The 22,645-nt window shown below is 34.9% G+C and overlaps 1 protein-coding gene across 1 annotated transcript in view; it reads left to right on the top strand.

Annotated features, from left to right (window-relative positions):
* The window catches only part of LOC134528911 (MAP kinase-activated protein kinase 2), a 151,462-nt gene that overhangs the window by 48,651 nt on the left and 80,166 nt on the right, over positions 1 to 22,645 (top strand). Inside the window, exons 4-5 of the mRNA XM_063362577.1 lie at positions 6,123 to 6,187; positions 14,618 to 14,725. Of these exons, the coding sequence (XP_063218647.1) occupies positions 6,123 to 6,187; positions 14,618 to 14,725 (173 nt within the window). The remainder of the gene's footprint in view (positions 1 to 6,122; positions 6,188 to 14,617; positions 14,726 to 22,645) is intronic.

Genomic DNA, 22,645 nt, shown 5'->3' with positions numbered 1-22,645 from the left:
CATACATAACAGAAAGATTTGAAGTCAAAGAAAAATCAAAACTCAAACAATGGGTGAAATCTAATGTTTCAGAATTTTATACATTTTTAGCTGTAGTTATACTCATGCCCCACACAGCTAAAAACCGTATAAATGATTATTGGTCCACTGACCCAATTCTGTCTACTCCTATTTTTGGAAAAATATTTTCACAGGATCGTTTTTTGCTCTTACTTCGTCTATTACATTTTTCTGATAGCAACAGTCAGCCACACGGAGATCGTCTGTACAAAATAAGTACTATTTTGGAAACTACCAAAATGAAATTCAAGACATTGTTCAAGCCGCATCAAAATTTATGTATTGACGAGAGCATTATGGTGTGGAAGGGTCGTTTGGTCTTCAAGCAATACATTCCATCCAAGCGGCACAGATTTGGTGTTAAGTTGTTCGTCTTGTGTGACTGTGAGACAGGATATATTGTTGATTTTATTGTTTACACTGGCAGTGAAACCAACATTGTCAAAATCAGCGATCTCGGCATTTCAGGTTCTATCGTCATTACACTTTTGGAGCCCTACCTAGACAAAGGTCACATTTTGTTTACAGATAATTGGTACACAAGCCCAAAACTGTTCGGATTTCTTTTTGAACATCAGACAGGTGCATGCGGAACAGTGCGCCCAAACAGGAAAGAAATGCCGAGATTTCCACAAAAAGTAAAAAAAGGTCAGTGTGCAGTCTCACACACAGAAAACATTCTAGCTGAAAAGTGGCATGACAAAAGGGAGGTTTGCATGCTGACTACTGTTCATAACCACGTGTTTGTCGAAACCGACAAAAAAGACCGAACATCGGGTGAAAGCATAATGAAGCCTCGGTCCGTGGTTGACTACAATCGAAACATGGGGTTAGTGGATAAGGCTGACATGCAGATAAGTTTTGTTGATAGTACTAGGAAGACAATAAAATGGTACAAAAAATTGTTTTTCCATATATTGGACATAATAATTTTGAATGCCTGTATTATGTACAATATCAGACATAACAAGAAAATTAGGCTGGTGCAGTTCAGACTCAATATGGTTCGACAACTTCTGCAGGAGTTTTGTCCTACGCGCAAGCCTTCAAAAGGTGGGCGGCGCTCAGCTGTGATCACCCCAACACCATTGCGGCTAACTGCTCGACACTTTCCAACTCCAGTGCCATCAACAGCAGCGAAGGCCAAACCACAAAGACAGTGTTACGTGTGCAAGCACAGCACAAAGACCAAACCAAGGCGAAAAGAAACAAGGTGGATGTGTGCAGAATGTGATGTAGGACTCTGCGTACATCCATGCTTCACCACATTCCACACAATAAAAAACTTCTAAATTTGTTAACAGATTTTGTTTATTATATTTGTATAATATTGTAAGTACCGAAATAATTTCATCCTGAAACTTGAAATAAAAATCTTTCATAGACATTCTTTTTTCGAGTCAAAATGGATTGCACTGTAAGAAACTGTGTTTGTAAATATTTTAAATTTTTATTAAAATATTAAAATATTTATTCAAAATATTAAAAGTACATTTTATCACCGAAATATTGATTTTTCTAAATATCTGATCGGTGTGTACAATGTGTATATGTTATTATTATATGTATTTTTTAAAAAAAATGTAATTAAAAATGTCAGTTTTAAAATGTTGTGAAGGTTCTTAAAACTAATGATAATAATTGTTTTTGCAAAAAAAAAAAATAAAAGATTTTGTAGTTTTCTAAAGAATGTTAAGATTTCTGTAAGAAATAAAAATTTAGTAAAAAAAATTTTTTTTGAAAACTTCTCTCTAGAGGATACACAAAAATTAATTTTTACCTCACCAACCAAAGGGTTAATAATATGGCATTCAAGTTTTATTTCACTGTTAAGTATAACATATTTGTTGTCATTGTGATGTGTAGATTTCAATAAATAAAAGGATTATATATTATATATATTATATATATACACACATACACATACACACACATACACACACATACACACACACCACACAATTTTTTCCACTTTCTATCACAATATTGCATATTTAAATAACAAAATAACCTATTTAAGTAGGCCTACTTGTGTTTCCATACACCAATTGATAAAATGGCTTTGGGTTAAAATACACTGAAAACAAGATTCAAAATACAGTGTTTGATAAAGAGCAAAACTTCACTTAGTCTTTAGTTGAAACCATTCTATATATTTCCACATTTTCTGATTTAAGTTTTCCTTTTCATGTCCAAATGTTTTTTTTACTGTATTCATTATTTTATGTTATAACCGATAGTTACAGAACTTGCACACGATTGTATTTTTCTGTAATATAAAACTGTCACTCTTTAATGGTGTGACTGGCCTGATGGGTTACTTTGGGCTGTGGCATAATTAAAAATTATTATTCTCAAAATGAGAAAACGAGAGTGATTTATAATAAATAACTTTATGTATTCAGTTATTGTAGTATGTAAAATAATTTGTTCTCTCTTAAGCAGACAAAGACAGACAATATTGTTGGTACGTGGCCAGAAAATGAAGATGTTCGCAATACAATATTAAATGTAAAAACTGTGCGACCTCTCCGAAAATATGGTTAACCATGCAACACCCATGTATCTGTGGAGTATATTTCTGTGGAGGAAGAAGCACTGAGTATTATTTAATGGCACTGAGAAAGTGGGCTGTTGAACAATTATTCACCAGTTTGTAGACTAGGTTTCAGTACAAAATTAACAATTGTTGGCGTGATAGTTATATTTTATTCCTAAATTTTCTTGTTTAACATGTCATTTTGTACCGTATGTAAAACAATACATTCAAATAAAAATAGTAGACTATTTTACCAGGAAAATCAGTGTTTTCCCCTTAGATAAACAAATTCTATGGTGCATCTTCGACTATTTTAGTGAATATGTGGTGAATCATCACGTACTGGAAACTTTTCTTGAAGGCTAGAAGTAAATTTAGGTATTTACATTGTGATAGCTTTAGATTTACATTTTTTCCACTTGGTAATATTATATAACTTTAATATGGTTTTTACAGGTGAACTTCGGTTTTATTTTGCGAAAACAAACTTTCGCAATTTTAACGCAAATTGAGGTTAATTTTGAGGTATTGTAATTTAAAAAATTTCCTTGCTCCTACTAATTGGTTACTTCTATAAAATATTGTTTGGAAATGCTTGCAAAATATCCTATTCATTTTCATATGCTCAAAAAATATTTCTCAAACTAGTGATCATTTACTGTTTGAATTAATAATCGTGTATTTTCTCATTTATTTGAAAGTTATAGTAAAATACAGTCCTATAAATATTCTCAAAATAAACTCATGCATACCAAAAATAAAATAATAAAGATTATTTTCATGCTATTGCCCATTTCCATCCAAATTCCATCATCTTTAAAACAAAAAATAGTTTCGTGGACGTATTTACATCATATGATTAGATGAATGCTTAATTCAGCTATGGTCTATAATTAATAGACAACTTAATATCAACTTATAATAATAAGCACTGCTTTATTGACACAATCGTTGAAAATTAGAAACACTTATTTTACAAATGTGAATTCTTGTGAAGTAAACTTTACTTATTTTCCGACTATAAATTTATAATAAGCAATACTTGAGGTAATAAATAACCTGTAAAATAAGTATTACTTGTTTCAGGAACTATAGATTGAGAATGGTACTTAAATATGTCTGCAATCAATATTTGTTTTAAGAAACGCTTATATATGACTATGAATTCCAGTTTTAGTTTGATGTGAAAAAATTACTGATTACAAGATAACAGGTTTGCTAGTTTTTTTGTTGTTGGACATCCAAACATTTAATTTTTGCAATTGTCAAATTGGCTTCTAAATATTCCCGAGGTGTCTTTCATAGATAAACTCAATTCATATAAATTTATTAATTTTTTTTTTCCTGTAATAGTGTTTTGCTTACCGTGCTAGCATCCTATTTACTTTTCCTAAAACTTTCTGCTGCTCAGATTTTTCCTCACATTTCATATAAATTTATCACTAATTCCCATTGTTTTTATGATTGGTGGTTTACTTTTTTGTCTATTCATATCTTTTTAAATTTAATATTTTGTAACAAAATCAGCTGCATTTGCATCTGTAAAATAGTTTATAAAACATGTTATGTTTTTGGTGGCCATGATAATAATGCCTTATTCTCATGTGGCATGCCCTAAATTTGTGAGCACTGAGTTAGTATTCAAGTGGTTTGGAGCGTACTATAATATTGAGAGTCCCATCACCTTAAAGAGCCAAAGCAAATAGAACACTACTTTTATATTTATCTTTGAAAAGCATGGTCTTCAACTTCTATAAACTGGTATGGATATCAAGGTGTTCACCAGCAGATATATTTTTATGGGCATTGTAGGCAAAATTTTCAACTTACAGTTACCTTTTACAGATTAGCTGACAGTTCTCATTTGTTTTTGGTCTCTTTACATGCTAACGAATCAATCTTTTTTTTTTCTGTATATATTTTTACCATTTTTACTTTTGTTGTTTTATCATTACAGTAAAATTTTCATTAACTGTCACTCGTTTCTGTTATTCATCATCCACTAAAAAAATTTCTATCAACAATGAAACAGACTGACATCTTTAAAATTGTTCATGGATTACTTTTACACCCTGCGATATGGGAAATTCCCTTGCAGAAAGCTCGAGAGCCTTGAAAACACAGAAGGTGATGACAGATTATTTTTAAAACATGTAGATTTACAGTAGTACATATATATGTACAGTATACATACATGTCTGTATTTTAATATTCTTATATGTATTGAAGTTTATGTTAATAGTTTTGTGAAATTAAATACATGTGTTATTTACTTTTAGACTTAATTTACATTTTCATTTTTGCCGAAGCCCTGAAAGAAATAACGTTACTGTACATTTGAGATTTCTGCTATCCATCTACTTGGTTGTCCGTCACAGCCCTGGTCCAGACTTGTTACCACTCACCACCTCCGGCTAGCTCAAAATAGGTGATGAGTGAACATACATGTTGATAGCAGGTCACGAAGAAATTCATATGCAGTGTTTGATGTTTGATGTTTTTTTTTTTGTTATTTAGAATCAAAATATCTTTCGCACAACAGAACACAAAAAAAATTTTTAATGTACTTCCAGAAAAGATAAAACTTGGAGACTCTTCAAAAGAACATTACTATGTTATTCGAGCCATCGCCCGACCACGACCTTTTGTCGCGGTGCTCGAACGATGACCGCTCGGCACGGTGCTCGGACAATGACTGTCCATACAGCCTTCCTTCCCTTTGTGCAGGCAGTGTCCTGGGCTCGCTGACGTAATTCTCAGCCAATCACATAGCATAGCGCATAGCAACAGAAACTTCCACTAAATTCTTACTTCTGTTCCCACGAGACAGCAATTTTGTCTCGTGACCGTGACTTAAACGCCTAGCTTGTGAAACAAAGCCTCGGTAGTGGAAATAACGAAGGAGAATTATGTCAGCATGCCTTCCCACACAAAGAAGCCAGCAAGAAAAACTTAAAAAAAACATCTAATGAATTATAAACATAAAAACATTAAACCCGGTGAATTACGTTCACAATAACTTCTAAAAGGAAAAAAAATTTTCATCATTTGATAATCCAACCTGAAATATGACAAAATCTATAACAAATTATTATTACTGGATTGCATGGGGAAGGCTGTAATCGGGGTTGTTACAGACTGTAATAGTTAATTGAATTTTTCTGTATTTCTGAACAGAATTCATATTTTGCGTGTTCTCAGTTACGACTAAATAAATGTGAACTCTTGTCTCAACTTTCTATATGGCTCAGTTGCACAAAAATTATATCTTAACAGCAAGAGACCACAGTTTAAAAAATTTTACCATATTTCTCTTATAAATTTTTAAATTACTCTGAGTGTATAAAGTATTTTCTACCATTTATTAGAATTTTATAAAAAAAAATGAGAAATGTAGTCATTTTACTCTTAATTTACAAATTCCAAAACAATAGTTTTATCTTACTGCTTTATTTTGTCAGCAAATATACATCTTCTTTCACTAATGGTACAGTATGTCTGATATTTATTTTTATTTTTTCAGCATGGAAGGAGGAGAACTATTTCAACGAATACAAGAGAGACAAGATGGTGCATTCACAGAGAGAGGTAAGGTACCTTAAGCAGACAATTAAAAAACATATTTCAACTAAATATACTTGAGATCATTATAATATCATGGTGTGCTGCATGTCAAATTATTTTAAAGGAGCATTATTTGTGTTCGGCAGCGAGGGAGCCACGAATTTATATATCTCAGTCTTACTTTTCTATCACTGTTGTCCATGGAGTGACAGACAATTAAATGTAACATTGAAAGTTGAATATCAGCTGCAGTGCTAATCTACAACAAGAATACCTTCTGCATTAAAAATTCAAAATAAAAATTTGACCTAAAATATTATGAAATAATGTTGGAACTATTGTTTACCCAATAATTAAGTGTATTTACTGTAGATCAGTATTTGTATTGTTTACCATTGCTGCTACTTTTGGAATGAAGAAGAAATAGAAGTGTAGATGGAGATGATATGAGAGATGGTGATTCAGAGGCCCGCCTATTCGTCATCATCAACTGTTTCCAGTCTGTGGCTGAGTCAGCAATGTAAAATGCCTCCATCTTCCTCTGTCACTCCACCATTCCTCATCCTTCACTCTGTTCCATTATTCTCCTCTCTCCTGCACTACTTTACCGATCAACCCTTCACACCTCCTCGTTGGTCTTCTTTGGGGTCTTCTTCCTATGTATTTGAATTCCATCATTTTTCCTAGGCAGCCTCTCTTTTCCCATTTTCTAGACATGACCATTACATCTTATTCTTGCTTTTTCCATGATTTCATTCAAGTTCTGTACTCCTGCTCTTGCTTGCCTCATTTCATTCATGATCCTGAATCACCTTGTAACTGCAAACATACTCCTTATAAATTTAATTCCTATAGCTCTGATCTTCCCAGCATCTCACTTATCTACAGTCCAAGTCTCTGCTCCATAAGTGACTTTGGGCACATAGTAAGTAATACACCACACTTGTTTTCATTTTAATGGTACCTCCCTCTTCCGTACCAAATATTTTCACGCGCCTGAAGAATGCATCTCCTTATTGTCCTCTCCTTACTATTTTCTCCTTATTTTAGTTACTTCCCTCCAATACACTTCATAGATACTTAAATGTTTCTACTTGTTTCAACTCAACACCATCTAATTCAATGCATCTCCTTACTCCATATTTATACCTTATCATGATAATCACTTAACTCTTTTTATTGGTGAATTTCATACCACATTTCCTCACTTCTTCACTCATGCCATTAGGTGCTCTTGCACTTGCACTTTCGTTTTTCCCCACACCATAAAATCATCAGCAAATAGCATGGCCTTCATCTTTCCTTCTACAATATTTTCTTCCACACACTCCATAATTTTCTTCAACGCCATAATGAATAGCAGTGGGGACAATGCATTACCTACCTTGCTTCACTCTGTTGGCTTGTTTAAACCACTTCGTCATCATTCTTCCAGATCTTGCACTGCTTCTGTTTTCCTAATACATACTCCTCACTCTATGTATTAACTCTTCTTTAATCCCAGCTTCTCCCATAGCTTGCCAAACACAATGTCTTTTCACACTGTCGTATGCTTCCTCCACATCCAGGAATATCATTACTAGATCTTTCCAAAATTTGTATCTTCTCTCCATCAGTTGTTGTATGGCAAAAACGTTACATCTAGTATCCCACCTAGTCATGGGTGTATTTGTGTTAGTGAAACGGGATGATAAGTGCAGCGCTCGCTGGTGCTTCTAGCATGGTATCGCCTCTAAGCGCAAGTCGTGCCCAGGGCAACTTGAGATTTGAGTGGTAATCATAACATTATATGGTGGAGAAATGAAGACAGGTGTAATACAAGTCGCTTTAGTGTTTTCAAGAATCAGTACTGGGTGTTTCATAAAATTATTCAGAAAACATGTGTTTTGACCAATTTTACTCTTTTAAAAATACAGTTTAAAATAGAATATGGACATATAACTACCCGTCTGCCACCAGCATATTCTTAAATACTGTTTGTAAACAGACATCACGCTGATATCTCGAACAGTTTTCAAATCAGTTTTTTTTTTTGAAGCTCTGCATAACCTGTGTGCCCAGGTAGATGGGGGTCTTAAGTGATGGAGGCAGATAAAAGTAAACAACACAGTTGGCAGGCTGGATAGTAAGTAATGAATTGTTAGAGGATACAGGGATGATGGATGTAAATAAAAAGAATTATAGTTAAATAAATAAATAAATAAATAAATATATATATATAATGTTTGAAAATTTAATTTTTCCTTTAAAATCTATACTAATATTATAAAGCTGAAGAGTTTGTTTGTTTGTTTGAACGCGCTAATATCAAGAACCACTGGTCCGATTTGAAAAATTCTTTCAGTGTTGGATAGTACAGGGTGGCCACTCACCGGGAAAACCGGGAAAACCGGGATTTATCAGGGAAATCACGTTGATCGGGAATTATCAGGGAAATGTCAGGGAATTTTTTTAATAACCGGGAATTTTTTGTGTCATGTATATTTCCGCAGAGCTGCCAACCATTACGGATTTTCTGTAATTATTACAGATTTAACACGGAATTACGAAACATAGCCGGTTTATTACGGAAACGAGGCTTTGGGCTGCACGGTAACAGAAAAAAAATTCAGTTTCTGGTGTGCGTGTTTCGTGAACGCAGTTCGAATACATCACGTGGTTGCGCAGATAACGGAACTAATAAAAGTGCGCATGTACTGTCGAAATAAGTAGATTAATTCTTGTGTTTTGTAATAGAAATGGTACGGTATTACGTCCGTTGTACGATACAACTAGTACATATTCTCGGACTTTTCGTTTGTTAGCTACGTACATCACAATAATTTTTGTACGGTACTTTGGCTAACCTGTGTTGTGTTAATTACTTTCTTAAAAGCCATTTTTTTCATCAAAGTGTTTTTGCCGTGTCTACAGACGTGATACCTTTTTATGTTGTTCGATAGTGTTGTGTTCTTCAGTGCCGGTTGTAGAAATAAAGCGTGTGACAGAACAATGTGTATCTGGGGCAAAAAAAATAAGAACTTTATTCTTCTGAACTTTCGACCAAACTATTCAAAAGAATGGCCATGCTGGTCATCTTCAAATGTTTTGGAACGCCACGCGTTTTTTAATGTATGCACGTGTGACTTTTCGATTGCGCATGGTGGAAGGGATGACTGTAGACGGCATATTGAATCAAAGAAACATGCAGAACATTTTAAAGCCGTGACGAGCAATAAATTTATATCGTCGTTTTTCGCTACATCTGAAGAAACGAAAGTAACAAACGCAGAGTTATTGTTTACAAGTTTTTTGGTAGAACACAATTTACCGATAACAGTAGCCGATCATTCGGGTAATTTGTATAGAGCTATGTTTCCGGACTCAAAAATTGCACAGAAATACAGCTGTGCGAGAACAATAACTTCTGCCTTAGTGGAGTATATGACTGGTGAAACTAAATTGAAACTGTTGAATCTTTAGTAAGTGGACCATTTGCTTTAGCTACAGATGTGAGTACTGATTGTAATGCAGTGAAGATTTATCCATTAGTTGTTTCATTTTTAAATCAAACACAAGGTAAAATTTGCACTGTACTGTTATCCCTTTTTGAGAGTACTAAGACTAAGAATATTTCACAACTAGAAATGTTACACTTCAAAAATGAATGTAAGAACAGTTATCAAAAGTTGTGTGAAAAAATGTTTGAGCACTCACCACTGAAATACCCCATTACTAGGGACAGGAAAAATTCGCGGGTTCAATGACCTGTAGGATGAACTCCATAGTTCTGCGTACTCTCGGTCAAATGCCACCCACTCATTGGCTGCTGTCTTGTTAGACGTCCCAACGTAGCAGCCTGAGATTCGATAAAGCTTTGGTTGGGTATTTTTCATTGGCCCAGAGTCATCCAGGTGAGTGGTGAGCCAATAGCAGAGGCAGCACTGAGGTATAACTATTTGTATTTTAGCCTATCGCGAAATGAATTCGCGAATTTTTCCGGTCTCTAGACACAAAACAAAACACAGACTGCAGGTCATTGAAAGGGACGCTATAATGTAAAGTGACATATTTAAAATGTATTATGTTATTTAACGAACTTCTGTATGTATATAATGAAGAAAATACAGCAGGGTGCTAAAATGTGAGTAATCTCTTTCTATAATATTATATTATTTCATCAAAAGTATGTTTTTTTTTGTAATTGTAAATATCAGGGAAATTTTGAATTTTTAATCAGGAAAATCAGGGAAAAATCAGGGAATATTTTTGGTGACTGTGAGTGGCCACCATGATAGTACATTTATCGAGGAAGGCTATAGGCTATATTATATTATCAATAACATTAGGGATCCTTACTAAAAGTCCAATAAGGTAACCCAAGGTGTAAAAATATGATCCGAAACAATCCTTACACGGCGTGCGCTGCGAAACCTATTGATTATAGAACAAAACAATGTACTACCACTTTGCAGAACATATAATTGTCTTCAAAAAATATCGCGTAACCATATGTCTAACTATTGTAGTTATCTCACAATTAGTGTTTTCTTTTATTTTTTTAAATAATTAAAATGCTGTCGCTTCAAAAACTCTTTATTGTGTACCTTGGTATTATTCCTTATCAAAATTAATTACTGCATATTCAAGACGAATTCAATACCTTTCTAGAACTTTTTGAATTATTCAATTCGGACGTTTCATTCAAAAGATATCGCGATATTTAAAATGTAAGTATTAGTGTTGTAGCCAAATAAGTATTAAGTATTGCACGCGCATGTATGACTAGCATTGAAGACCTAATCTCTAAAGTGTACCCAGATGTCCATATAGAAAACAAAGACTACCAGTGGATGTGTCAAAGGGCAATATTGGCAGCTAGAAACAGTAGCGTTGACGACATCAATAACATGATACTGGGTAAACTTCCAGGAGATAGAGTGAACTACAGGTCCATTGATAAAGTAATGGATCAAGAAGATGCGGTACATTATCCACAAGAATTTTTAAATTCTTTAAATCCGAGTGGCCTTTCCTCACATTCACTCAAATTAAAAACTGGCTGTCTAGTTGTGCTGCTAAGGAATCTTAAACCACCAAATTTATGCAACGGAACCAGACTCTAAGTAAAATTCCTTCGCGATAACGTGATTGGTGCTACAGTATTGACTGGTCCAGCAGTAGGGCAAACAGTGCTGATACCTCGCATACCTATGATACCAACGGATTTGCCTTTTCACTTTAAGCGAATTCAATTTCCGGTGAAGGTATCGTTTGCGGTAACAATTAATAAGGCCCAGGGACAAACATTTAAGTACGTAGGAATAGATTTACGCCAAGAGTGTTTTTCGCACGGGCAACTATATGTTGCTCTGTCGAGATCTGGTTCGGGAGAAAATCAATTTCTACTTCTGCCGGAAGATAAAACTAAAAATATAGTTTACGCAGAAGTACTTTAATATACCATTGGTTATGAGTGTTTTGAGAATAACCTAAAACTGTGCATCTACCATATTATCTCAGAAAGTCACAATACCCCCCAACAAAGTCCACGCGGACAAAGTTGCGGGCACTGCTAGTTGTTGATATATATAACACTGGAATAAGTGAAAACTGCTAATGTAAAATTCATCTATTATAAATAAATATTACTTAAAGTTCACAAATCACAGGCAGATAAATGAAAGAATAGAGGTGACATTTATTGCAATGTTGCTGAAGTCAATAGTCTCCTCTGCTTCTCTCCACAAGTGCTCATTTCACCTATTATGTATGTCAGTTCTACCACTGCTCACAAAGAGGTCAGTTGCACTCTAAATGTGACCAAAACTGGTGGAGACAAAGAACTTGGTTCAAATGAAATGAAAAATTATTTGCACTGTATTTTTGGTGCATTATATAATTTACAGATGTCCTGCAGCAATGAAAGTAGTGATGCAGTTTGTATTAAATTGGAAATTAATTGTGTGAGTGATTGCATTTTTTACTTTTTACTTGTGATTTGCAGATACAGAAGTCACCCGTAGTATCAAAAATGGTAAAAATGAAAATATTGTTTTCTTAGTTGAATAATGTAAGAATGAGGAAGTCCCCACATTATCTGCATTACAGGGTTTGTCCTTAAAGTAATGAGACTGGCCGCTCCTCGGAGCTCCAGTCGCCTGGAGGGATTTGTGGCTGGGGGTCTAAACTAAGCCACGAACCTGGTAGCAGTCGCGTCTGAGCTCTGATGCAGTGAGGATCACACGTGGCGCACAATCTGTATTTGAGTTTTTGTCGCAGCAGAAAACGTCCAAATTGGAGCATTCGCTGGAGCAGCGCTATGTGATTAAATTTGGCATTCGCCTTGGCAAAACCGCTTTTGAGACACTTGCCTTGTTTAAAGAGGCTTACAAAGACGACGCGCCCTGTCAAGGGCCCAGGTTTTCCGGTGGTTCAGTGAGTTCAAGAATGGACGGGAGACAGTTGAAGACATGGTGCGATCTGGATGCCCTTCAACGAGTGGTTTGGACGAAAATATAGCAAAGGTAAAAAATCTCCTGGACTCCGATCGTGGTTTAAGTGTAAGACTAATTGCCAAAAACCTAAAAATATGCAAAACAACAGTTCACAAAATTATTTCTGAAAATTTGAACATGCGGAAGGTTTGTACGAAATCGGTGCCAAAAGTGTTGTCATGAACAAAAACTACAAATTGACATTTCCCATGAGATGTTGGCGCAGTTAGAAGGTGAACTGGACTTTCTAGACAAAGTAATAACAGGCGATGAATCATGGGTGTTCCAGTACAACCTCGAAACCCAGTGCCTAAGTTCGGAGTGGCACACCTTGAACTCCCTGCGACCCAAGAAAGTGAGATTGTCGAAGTCCAAGGTAAAGACAATCGTCATTGTCTTTTTTGACAGGCGTGGGATGGTCCACAAAGAATTTGTATCTTCGGAACAAACCGTCAATGCTGTTTTCTACAAACAAGTCCTTTCACACCTGCACAGAGCCGTCAAACTGAAACGACCGGAGATGGCAGATTGCTGGAAGCTCTACCACGTCAATGCTCCAGCCCACACTGCCTTTGTTGTGAGCGCCTACCTGGCCCAGATAGGTGTTGTAACCTTGCCACAGCCACTGTACAGCCCGGATGTGATCCTGCCAGACTTTTTCCTGTTCCCAAAGCTCAAGAAAATCATAAAGGTCACCGTTTCGAAGATGTTCCCGCCATCTAACGGGCTGTCACAGAGTCTCTGAGTGAAAGAGGTTACGGCAACTGACTTCTTTGCAGCGTGGGAATCACTTTGGCAACAGTGTTTTGATGCCCAAGGAAACTATTTTGAATAATTTCAACAATATGTACACATTGGATTAATAAATTCTTTTTACCAGACCTAGTCTCATTACTTTACGAACAAACCCTTTATATTCAGTTTTTGATTAAACGTTAAAAAAGCCAAACTAAGTACACTGGTAATTAATTCATGCAAACTTGCCAAATTTGTGGATTTTCTGTCAAGTTTGGTGTTGTTTTATGGTCTGGCAAAGTTTGTTACTTTATAAAGATTTTTTCACAATTGTTTCCTATTTTCATTTAAACACAGAAATGTTTAGATTTTTATGTGAATGTTTTTGTCCAGTCTAGCATCTAAAACCATGTTTGCTATCATCTGTTTTTTTTTGCATGTTACCTAGCCATAGGTTCTGAGTGTTCACCTGGCTACAGCATACCTACTTAAATCAACCAGTAGACAGAAGTAGGTAGTAAAATAACTTCTAATGCTTTTTTCTTAGGTTTCATTGAGTGTTTTTGGTCATACATATTGAATTTTTTTTATACTTGAAAGTGCATTTGGGCAATAATTATCTGCACTGAGTTTTTGATTCACAGTATCTTGGATCTGAGTTGCTTGAATGGGGGTTTGGTTGTGTAGTCATGTTTTTACATTTAGGGCTAACTTTCAGCTTAGCCTCTGAAAACATCTACAGTTTTATATTATAGGCTAGTGTGCAGTTTTTAGTGTTTTGTGTGTATAATGGTCGTATTGTTGTTATTAAGTTGCTATAAAAAAATTAATAAATCCACTATGCTTTTGTTTTCATAGATATGGTTGCAAATTAATGACAATTTTAGTCATTTGTGGTTTTTCGTATGCATTTAGAAAGAATGTAATCTCACTAGCATTTTTAAAAAATAGAAAGTATGGTTTAAAGCTAGCTTTCTGGAATGACAGTTTCTCCTGCGGAATGTGATTTATGAGATAACTGTACAAAACTTATTTTTTATGGCTAGAAAAGATTTTAAAATATCACCAACTTGTAAAACAAGAACTCCTAAAAGAGATTGTTAATGTGCCATAATTTATAACTTAACTGTTTAATTTTCGAAGGTGTATTGGCTCAAGAAGGTATCATTTGTACTTTACAGATGGAGTGGGGATTGAATGTTTGGCTAGTTACTAAACTTCAGTGTTATTGTTGTATTTTCAGAAGCAGCTCAGATAATGAGAGAAATTTGCTTGGCAGTAAAATACTTACATGATATGAATATTGCACATAGAGATTTAAAACCAGAAAACCTGCTATACACAAAACCAGGTAAAAAATGTTTTCAAATATGTATATATTTATAAAACAATTCTAGTACATTCAAAATCACTTCACCTAGAAAGGATTAATAGTTTGTTGTTTGTTTTTATTTTTTGTGATATTCTGGAGGATTTTAGTTATTTGAAAAGTAAATTTTTTGGTTGTTTTTAATTGAATAGAATAATTTGGACTAAAGACTAAAGAAAACATATTTTTAAAGTTTAAATTTTTTAAAATCAATGATGGCAATAATTTGTAATGAAAGTCAAAGGTATGGGCAGATGAAAATGAAAATTCTTTAAATTTCATTTTTCACTGCCAGTATTTACAGTAGTAAAGATTGCATGCTGTAGACACATTAGATTTTGATATGACATGTCACAATGTGATAAAGTTATTTTACAGACTAAGGAAAAGTTACTTAAATTCAAATGAATAAGTTCCAGCATTTTAAATAAAAAAAACTCAAATTGATTTTTTCAATTATATTAAATAGGGTTGGTTCCTGTTTCCCCCATCTTCCCATGGTAAATTTTTTTTTAACTATTTGTAAGGATCAGGACACAATCCTTTTTATTTACATAAAAATAAAACCTGAGAGAAATGCATCGAAAGCGGTAGCTCAGTTTTGCATGGGAAAAAACTGTCGCCTACTTGATGTTTGCCAATGATGGTGGTGAACTGGTTCCAGGTACTAGTTTAAATGCAAGCAAAACAGTACTAGTTTTTTTTTTCTGAAATATTTGGAAGCTATGCGCTGTTTCCATCACACTACTGTAATTGTTTAGGCTTGTAATGATCACAAGAGTATGGTCAAATACATTTAAGTTTACTTCTGATATCCACTTACTAGCCAGTAGCACTTTATGCAAGGTAAAATACATGTTTCAAAGAAACAAACCATATAATTTTGTCATTAGAAAAAAGAAGCCTAAAGCTTATGACTATACAACAAAGAAATAACTAAATTTATAGGGAAAATAGCTCAAGCATAAGGTAAGTGAGATGTAAGTTAGTAGTTATTGACTAGGTGGCATTACATACATAGTAGTTTATGTACTTCAGTCTAGATAGCAGCACAAACATTGCTAGTTTTATGTATTGTTTTAAAATTTAAGCTTCTGTACTGCATAATTTCATGTCCGTTGTAATTATTTTTACATATTTCAGTGTTTTACATTAACTTTATTATAACAAAACATATTTGAAAAACTTGAAAATATTAAACTTATATATGCATATAAATTTTTCAAGCGTAAATTACACTAAAATCACAGTGAGAATATCTACGAGACTGACATTAACATACCAAACATAATACAACTACACATATCCATGTAACACACACTGTGATCAAATCTTTTTTCCATTCAGAACTGGTAGAATATATGTTTTATTTAATATAACACACTTTCTGACATTTATTTACAAGATAAAGATTACCAAAGTATACTTTTAATTTAATATTCCCACATATTCAATTTTTACCTGCTTCACTTTACTAAGAGCAATACGCTCACACTCTCGCATGGACAAAGCTAAAACAACTAATCTAACGTCACACACTCACGTGATAGAGTAAACTGTTTTTAATGTTTACTGCAATGAGTAGGTAGGTATGGTGGCACCGGCTGCAGGCCGAGAAGCCAGGAGCTGATTGCTATCTGGGACGACCTTTGACCTTTACTATTGTGGTGAAGGTATATATATATATATGTTTCAAATGTGGTATCATTGGATACATGGTGGGTAGGGGATTCTGGTAGTAAGAACATCTGCTACTGCCGTATATTTTGAAATTATCTCCTGCTACCTCATTCTGTGTATGCTTTGGAGGCAAGCGTGGTATTGGAATGATTCAGTTGAGGTAAGTGTCATTGCAGTTGCCATGTTGAAATTAAATGTATTAAAATATATTATTAATTATTAAAAATTGTTAAACTAAATTCTTAAATGTATAGTCTCAGATACATATTATCATATATCAAATTGCACGTCTTTTGTCAGACAACACACGTCGGTTCTGCTAGCTGCACCGAACAAAACTGAAAGTACATGAACTCATCTCACTCCTCTCCTGCCTCTCCCATCACCTAGTCGAAAGAGAATGTATTCAACTCACCACATCGCTCCAGGTGTGTGATGACACAGGCAGGCATGGGAGCCAGGAGCCGTTGGCCCTCTTGGATTGTGATGTCATGGTGGCCATCTTGGATCCACCATCTTGGAGTTGACTTTCACCTTTGTCCTTGACCCTGGCCGCCATCTTGTATTCTGCCCATTTTTTCTAGAACCTTCCGCCATCTTGGATATAGAGGTATGGTGCACCCATGGATATGCATTAAAAATTTCCTTACAGTAATATGTATGCTTATAGAGATATTTACTTTAAGCAATTTTATAGGCATACCTTGTTTATTAAATAAAAATTCTTTGTAGTAATATATCAGGTTAGCATAGGCTTGCTATGTTTATTAAATATGTATTACTTCTAAATTCTTTATAGTAATGTAAGGAATGTTAAATCAGACTTACTATGTTTATTAAATATATATAACTTTGAACTTCTTTATAGTAATATGTATGCTTATAAGGAGGGTGGTAGCTCTGGCTTACTTGTAGACGTACTGTCTTTATTAAATTGTGTTTTAATTTTCTGTTAGATTATTAGGTTATCTGTGTTAAACAGCAAACTAGCCTTAGTGAAAGGAGATGCAGTCAGGACACATCTTTGAAAAGCAAGACTTGCGCTTAATGGACTTCTAATCCAACCCTGCAGTTGTCTCTGAACCTGACATGGAGATTACACACTTTACTATCGAGATAATTTATTCATAGTCTTCGTGTGTTTCACATGATTAAAACTACTTCGTAATCTCTAAAAACAGTTTTCAATGATCATGCTTTCTAATGCACCCTGTTCTTGTGACGTGTGGTGGTTCAAGCCACATTCCATGCAAGACTCTAAAATATTTTGAGCATAGATTCGGTTACCATGTAGTAAGGAGCCGACTATAATCTTAGAGCTTGTCGTCATAAACTTATATGTGCATAACCATGTTACATAAAACCCTAGCTTTAACTTTACATATGGCTTTTACCTACCTCCAGCCTCTAACGTCCGTATTGTTTTTTTTTCATACAGATTTTCATTCCACATTCCCCAGTTTTGGAATGGCCATAACAAGAAATAATTGCAACTTTAAAAGTATGTGAGAAAATTAGAATAACATCTTTGAATTCCCGTAGTTTCTTCCACGTTTTTGTCGTATCTCTGTAACACAGTGTTAAAGTGCATGCATGATACAGATGATAAGAGTATGGGTAGTAGCAAGCTCATAACCCAACACAAGGGAAATTGTTTTAAAATTTCTTACAAAATGTGTGATTGAATTATGAACACTATAATTCCTGTAAAATAAATTAAAAATTATTTAGTTGTTACAAAAACTTCTAATATTTATCGTCACTTAGCTATCAATACCACCTAATTAACATTTTCAGTAACTTTAAAGTAGGTAAAAAAATGGTTATTTTCAATTATGAAGAGTGGGTATTTAATGTATTGATATTTTTTGTTTAAATAAAAACAGTTTGAATTGTTTATTACTATCAAACAAGGTTAAACAACTGTACTCTTCCTAGTACCTCAGCATGGAGCCTACTGCACTGTCTGCTTTGTGTATTTAGGCAGTTCCATTTTTGTGTGATGGTGCTTCTATCTCTAGGATTTTTGCCAAAAAATTTATATTGGTGGATGCAAAGGAAACATCCGCTAGAATGTGTTCGAACCAGTTTCTAGCTTCGCACAGGGCACCATTTATTAAAACGGTTGCTGATCTGTTTCCTTACTGGGTTTTCGGTTTGAACACATTTAGGAATACGGCCCGTGAGTTAGGTTATGGCTGTATCACAACAAAGCTTATTTGCTACCTTACCCGACGTCTTGGAATACCGCCCGTAGTGTTAACAGAAACTGTGATGATAGTAAGTTTTGGAATTAAGTGTATGCCTATTTGTTATTACATTAATGTAGAGTACTAATCGTATTTAGGACCGAGCTTACCATGATTTATTTTACTGGATGCAACTGTATTTAGTATTTCTCACCATGGGAATAAATGGTGGGGGGGGGGGAGGAGAGAGAGAGAGAGAGAGAGAGAGAGAGAGAGAGAGAGAGAGAGAGAGAGAGAGAGAGAGAGAGAGAGAAAGAGAAATATCTCTTACTGTGGGGGCCCACTTGCCCTTGCAAAATTGTGTAAATGTGAAATGGGAATGATAAATGTAATTCCGTGAGGCCCCCTGGGAGTCAGTCAGATTTTCGCCTGGCCTTTCCCGTTCGGGGACAAAGAACATTAACCTAAGTGATGGAAGCAAAATGGCTGTGTTGTACAAATACTTGCATGTTACATCCTTTATGTCCCTAAATAAATAAATTTTCCTTTCCAGTGATATATTTCAAAACAATTTAATCACATGCACTTATGGTAAATATTCTTACACATATACGTAAATTGGTAAACCCCAATCAATTCCTTCAGTCCTATATATTTTATTTACCACAAACAGTAAATCCGAAACATTATCTTCACAATCTATTTAGGATATAAAGCAATATTTTTTAGATAGGCTTGAACTATAATTTTGACAGTGTCAACGTAAGGTTCTTATCAAACAAACAATTCTACAAGGTGAGCTAGGATCATGCTGCATGTAAAATTGTTTGTTTTGTTTATACTATAAGAATATTCAGCTTTTGATATCAAATTGTTCAATAGGTGTCAAAAAATCACATGACATCCTAAAAAGACTACATTTCATTTACAAAAACTTAGCAATGACACTGGTTTAATGCCAAGAAGCAGTTAAATGACACCTGTAGAAAACGGCAATGTTTTGTATAGGTTCACAGAAAGTCACCATGTATACTTAAATCATACACCTCTGCTTTGACGAATACAGCTTAAAGTTAATATGGCAAACATTTTTTTCATATGCGTAGGTGTGAGAGAATTCTAGAGGCAGTGCGAGAAATCGCTTCAAATCCTACAACGTGAATCTATAAATTTAAAAAAATTAAGTTCTTCGGTTGCATCCTGTACTACTGAATACCTGCACGCTTGCACGTTAAGGCGGAGATGCAATTGATCCGTGGTCCAATGAAAACCTAACCAAAACTTCTTACTATAACTAACACAAGCCAGCTATATGTCTGCCTTAAATTTGTCTATTCATCTGATACTCAACTACAGACATAGATAGCATTGTTAAAATGTCAGAGTATTATGTTGCATTTTGTATTCTACAGTTTTCATTGTTGAAATAACATATGAGGTGATTAAAATTTTTTTATTGTATATATATGGAGGTATCACTTACAATCCTTTTTTTTTCAATGTTTTATGATATGTTAAAAAAATATTTCACTATCAGCAACCTCTATTTATATCTTCGACATACAATATAATATCACTATCAACCTTCCAAGAAAATCGCGGTTTTGTTATCCCAACAGTAAATCTCTCCTTTAATGTAAAATCAATACAAAGTTTGCAAATTTTGCTAAAAAAATATTGAATTTGTTATGACATCGTCCGGGGCTACGCCCAGCTCGATATGCCATCACACCCCGCCACTCCACTCCTTCCCTGGCGTTTGAATCTCCCGCCGACATGTGTGTGTGTGTGCGTGTGAGGGCGCTGCGAACCACAGGAAGAGGGCGCAGTAGAATCAGTGCTTTGTACCCTTAAATTATTAGTAATTGGATGTTTGTAATTCGCTTTTCTTTTTAACCCCTGTTATTTTTATAATATTTGTCATTTCAATAATTAACGTAAATTTTAAGTGTCTTGATGAAATATCCTGCAGGCCGCCAGAGACGTAGACTTGCCGAGGCCATAATGCAAAACCGATCTTCATCTTTTATTTAGCACTGCATAATAAATTTCTAATGTAATTCTTATATTTTATAATTCTATGTAAGAGATTAAAGAATAGCTTTTAGGGTTTTCTTGAGTAAGCCTCGGCGCAATACGGCCCGAATAACGGTACCATCCGTTTTGGCGCGCTGCGTCATTGTCTAGCCACCCCGACGGCCATTGCTCGCCCCAGTCGATCTCTAGCGCTCACCGAGGTAGGAAGCACGCCACACTCCGGGGACTTCAACTTTGGTATTCATCTGATCCGGTAATTCTGTCGACTAGTAAGTACTCTAAAACGCTTTCGTGTATCCCCGAGGCCTGCCTCGGGAGCCGACTGTTTGATTAATATCTGTTAACTCCGGTAACGGGACTTGAAACTTTCGCGAACAATCTAGCACGGCCACGTGGTGGCCGGCCTCACCTAAGCCTATTGCGCCGTATGGCTTTTGACTGTTAAACGACGGGACTAGGAGTATGTAAAGAGTTATCGTGCCGATGTGTATGCAAGGCCAATAAAAACCCGGATCCGTATCTTGTGTTGTGATTGACCACGTGTGTGTTACCCGAGTACCAAGGGGCGTGTGGGACGCCCTGAGAGCCCACGGTAGGGACTAAAGCGTGCCCGACGCTGAGAGCGGGCTGTAGGTCTGGTTATTGCATAGGCAGTCTTCGGGGGGAAACGAGTCACGTCTCCACACGGGCGACGTCACGCCCTGGGATAAGAGTCTTGCCGGGTCCACGTGCCCCTACACGTGGTGGCGCCCATTAAAATACAGCCTAACATCTTAACAACCACCCCCGGCCACGTCAGTTATTTATTTAAAGCATATTACCAATAATAATTTAGGATCATTTTAAAGTAGTAGCAGCATGATAGCTAATGAGAGCTTGATGCATTCTTTGAATGGTTCTTGCAATGTGGAAGATTGATTTTAGATGTTGTTTTGGACATACAATGGCATATGTCCAAAACAATATTCTTAAATCAAGATAGCTTGGTGGTTTAAAAACCTTACCAAAATTATTTACCATGATGAAAGATAATGGTTACTAGAATGTTACTAGAAAAAGAGTGACAATACTGGCTCTCCTATTCCATTCAGTGAGCACCTTTTACATCAATTTATTCCTTCCTGTGCTGGAGTATGCTTTAAGGTTACCTAAGCTGGTGTATAAACTAAATATTTTTGCAGAGTTTCACAAAGTAAAATAGTTATTGCATGCTGTGTTTCTTAAATGTAAGTTTTGGAAGCTTAAGCTACCCATAAAGTGCTCATTTTAACACTTACATGGTATACATGCCAAGCCAACAAAACACTAAACCCTTGACAGTTGAGTAATCCTATATCATTAATAGCATAGTCACTGTTTCATAAGTTTGAGACACCCTGTTATTACGATTTACGTCCGTTGATGGTAAAGTATTTACAAAATAATAGGTTTAAATGAAAGTTCAAGTTGTTCTTTAGATTATTTATTTTTATTTATTGTCAAGCTCTATTTTACTTCTTCGACAATCAGTTGTTTAATAATACTCAAACTGTTCAACTTACTGCAATGTGATTATGAAATGTGTTTATGAAAGTATGTATAAACTTCTAGAAGTGTTTCATGAGAATATAAATGAAACCATTTACAATTATAAAACCAATATTTGCATAGTAGATTGTATAACAACAATTCGTCATTCCATACTTTTTGTTGAATAAAATGGGAAGTTATGGTTTATTATCACACTAAATCTTGAGTGCCTGTTTAATAATGAAGGGGATGGATATTAAAACATGAATTTTACAAAATAAATGATTGTTTGAGGGTTTTTTTTTTTTCACATTACATCCCTCTCAAAGTTTCATATACACCTTGTATGAATGCCAGTTGATCTTAAAGAGTAAAAAACCAATTGCAAATTTTTATTAAAAAAATTTAAAAGAATAGAAAAATGTTAAGTTGGTGCATAAAGAAATTTTGTACTTTCTGCCTGTTAGCACTAACACTCAATGTGATT

This window comes from Bacillus rossius, chromosome 2, assembly GCF_032445375.1.
Source record: "Bacillus rossius redtenbacheri isolate Brsri chromosome 2, Brsri_v3, whole genome shotgun sequence".
Classification (NCBI taxonomy): Eukaryota; Metazoa; Arthropoda; class Insecta; order Phasmatodea; family Bacillidae; genus Bacillus; species Bacillus rossius.
The sequence above is the reverse complement of the archived record's forward strand: the minus strand, read 5'-3'. Positions and strand labels throughout refer to the sequence as shown.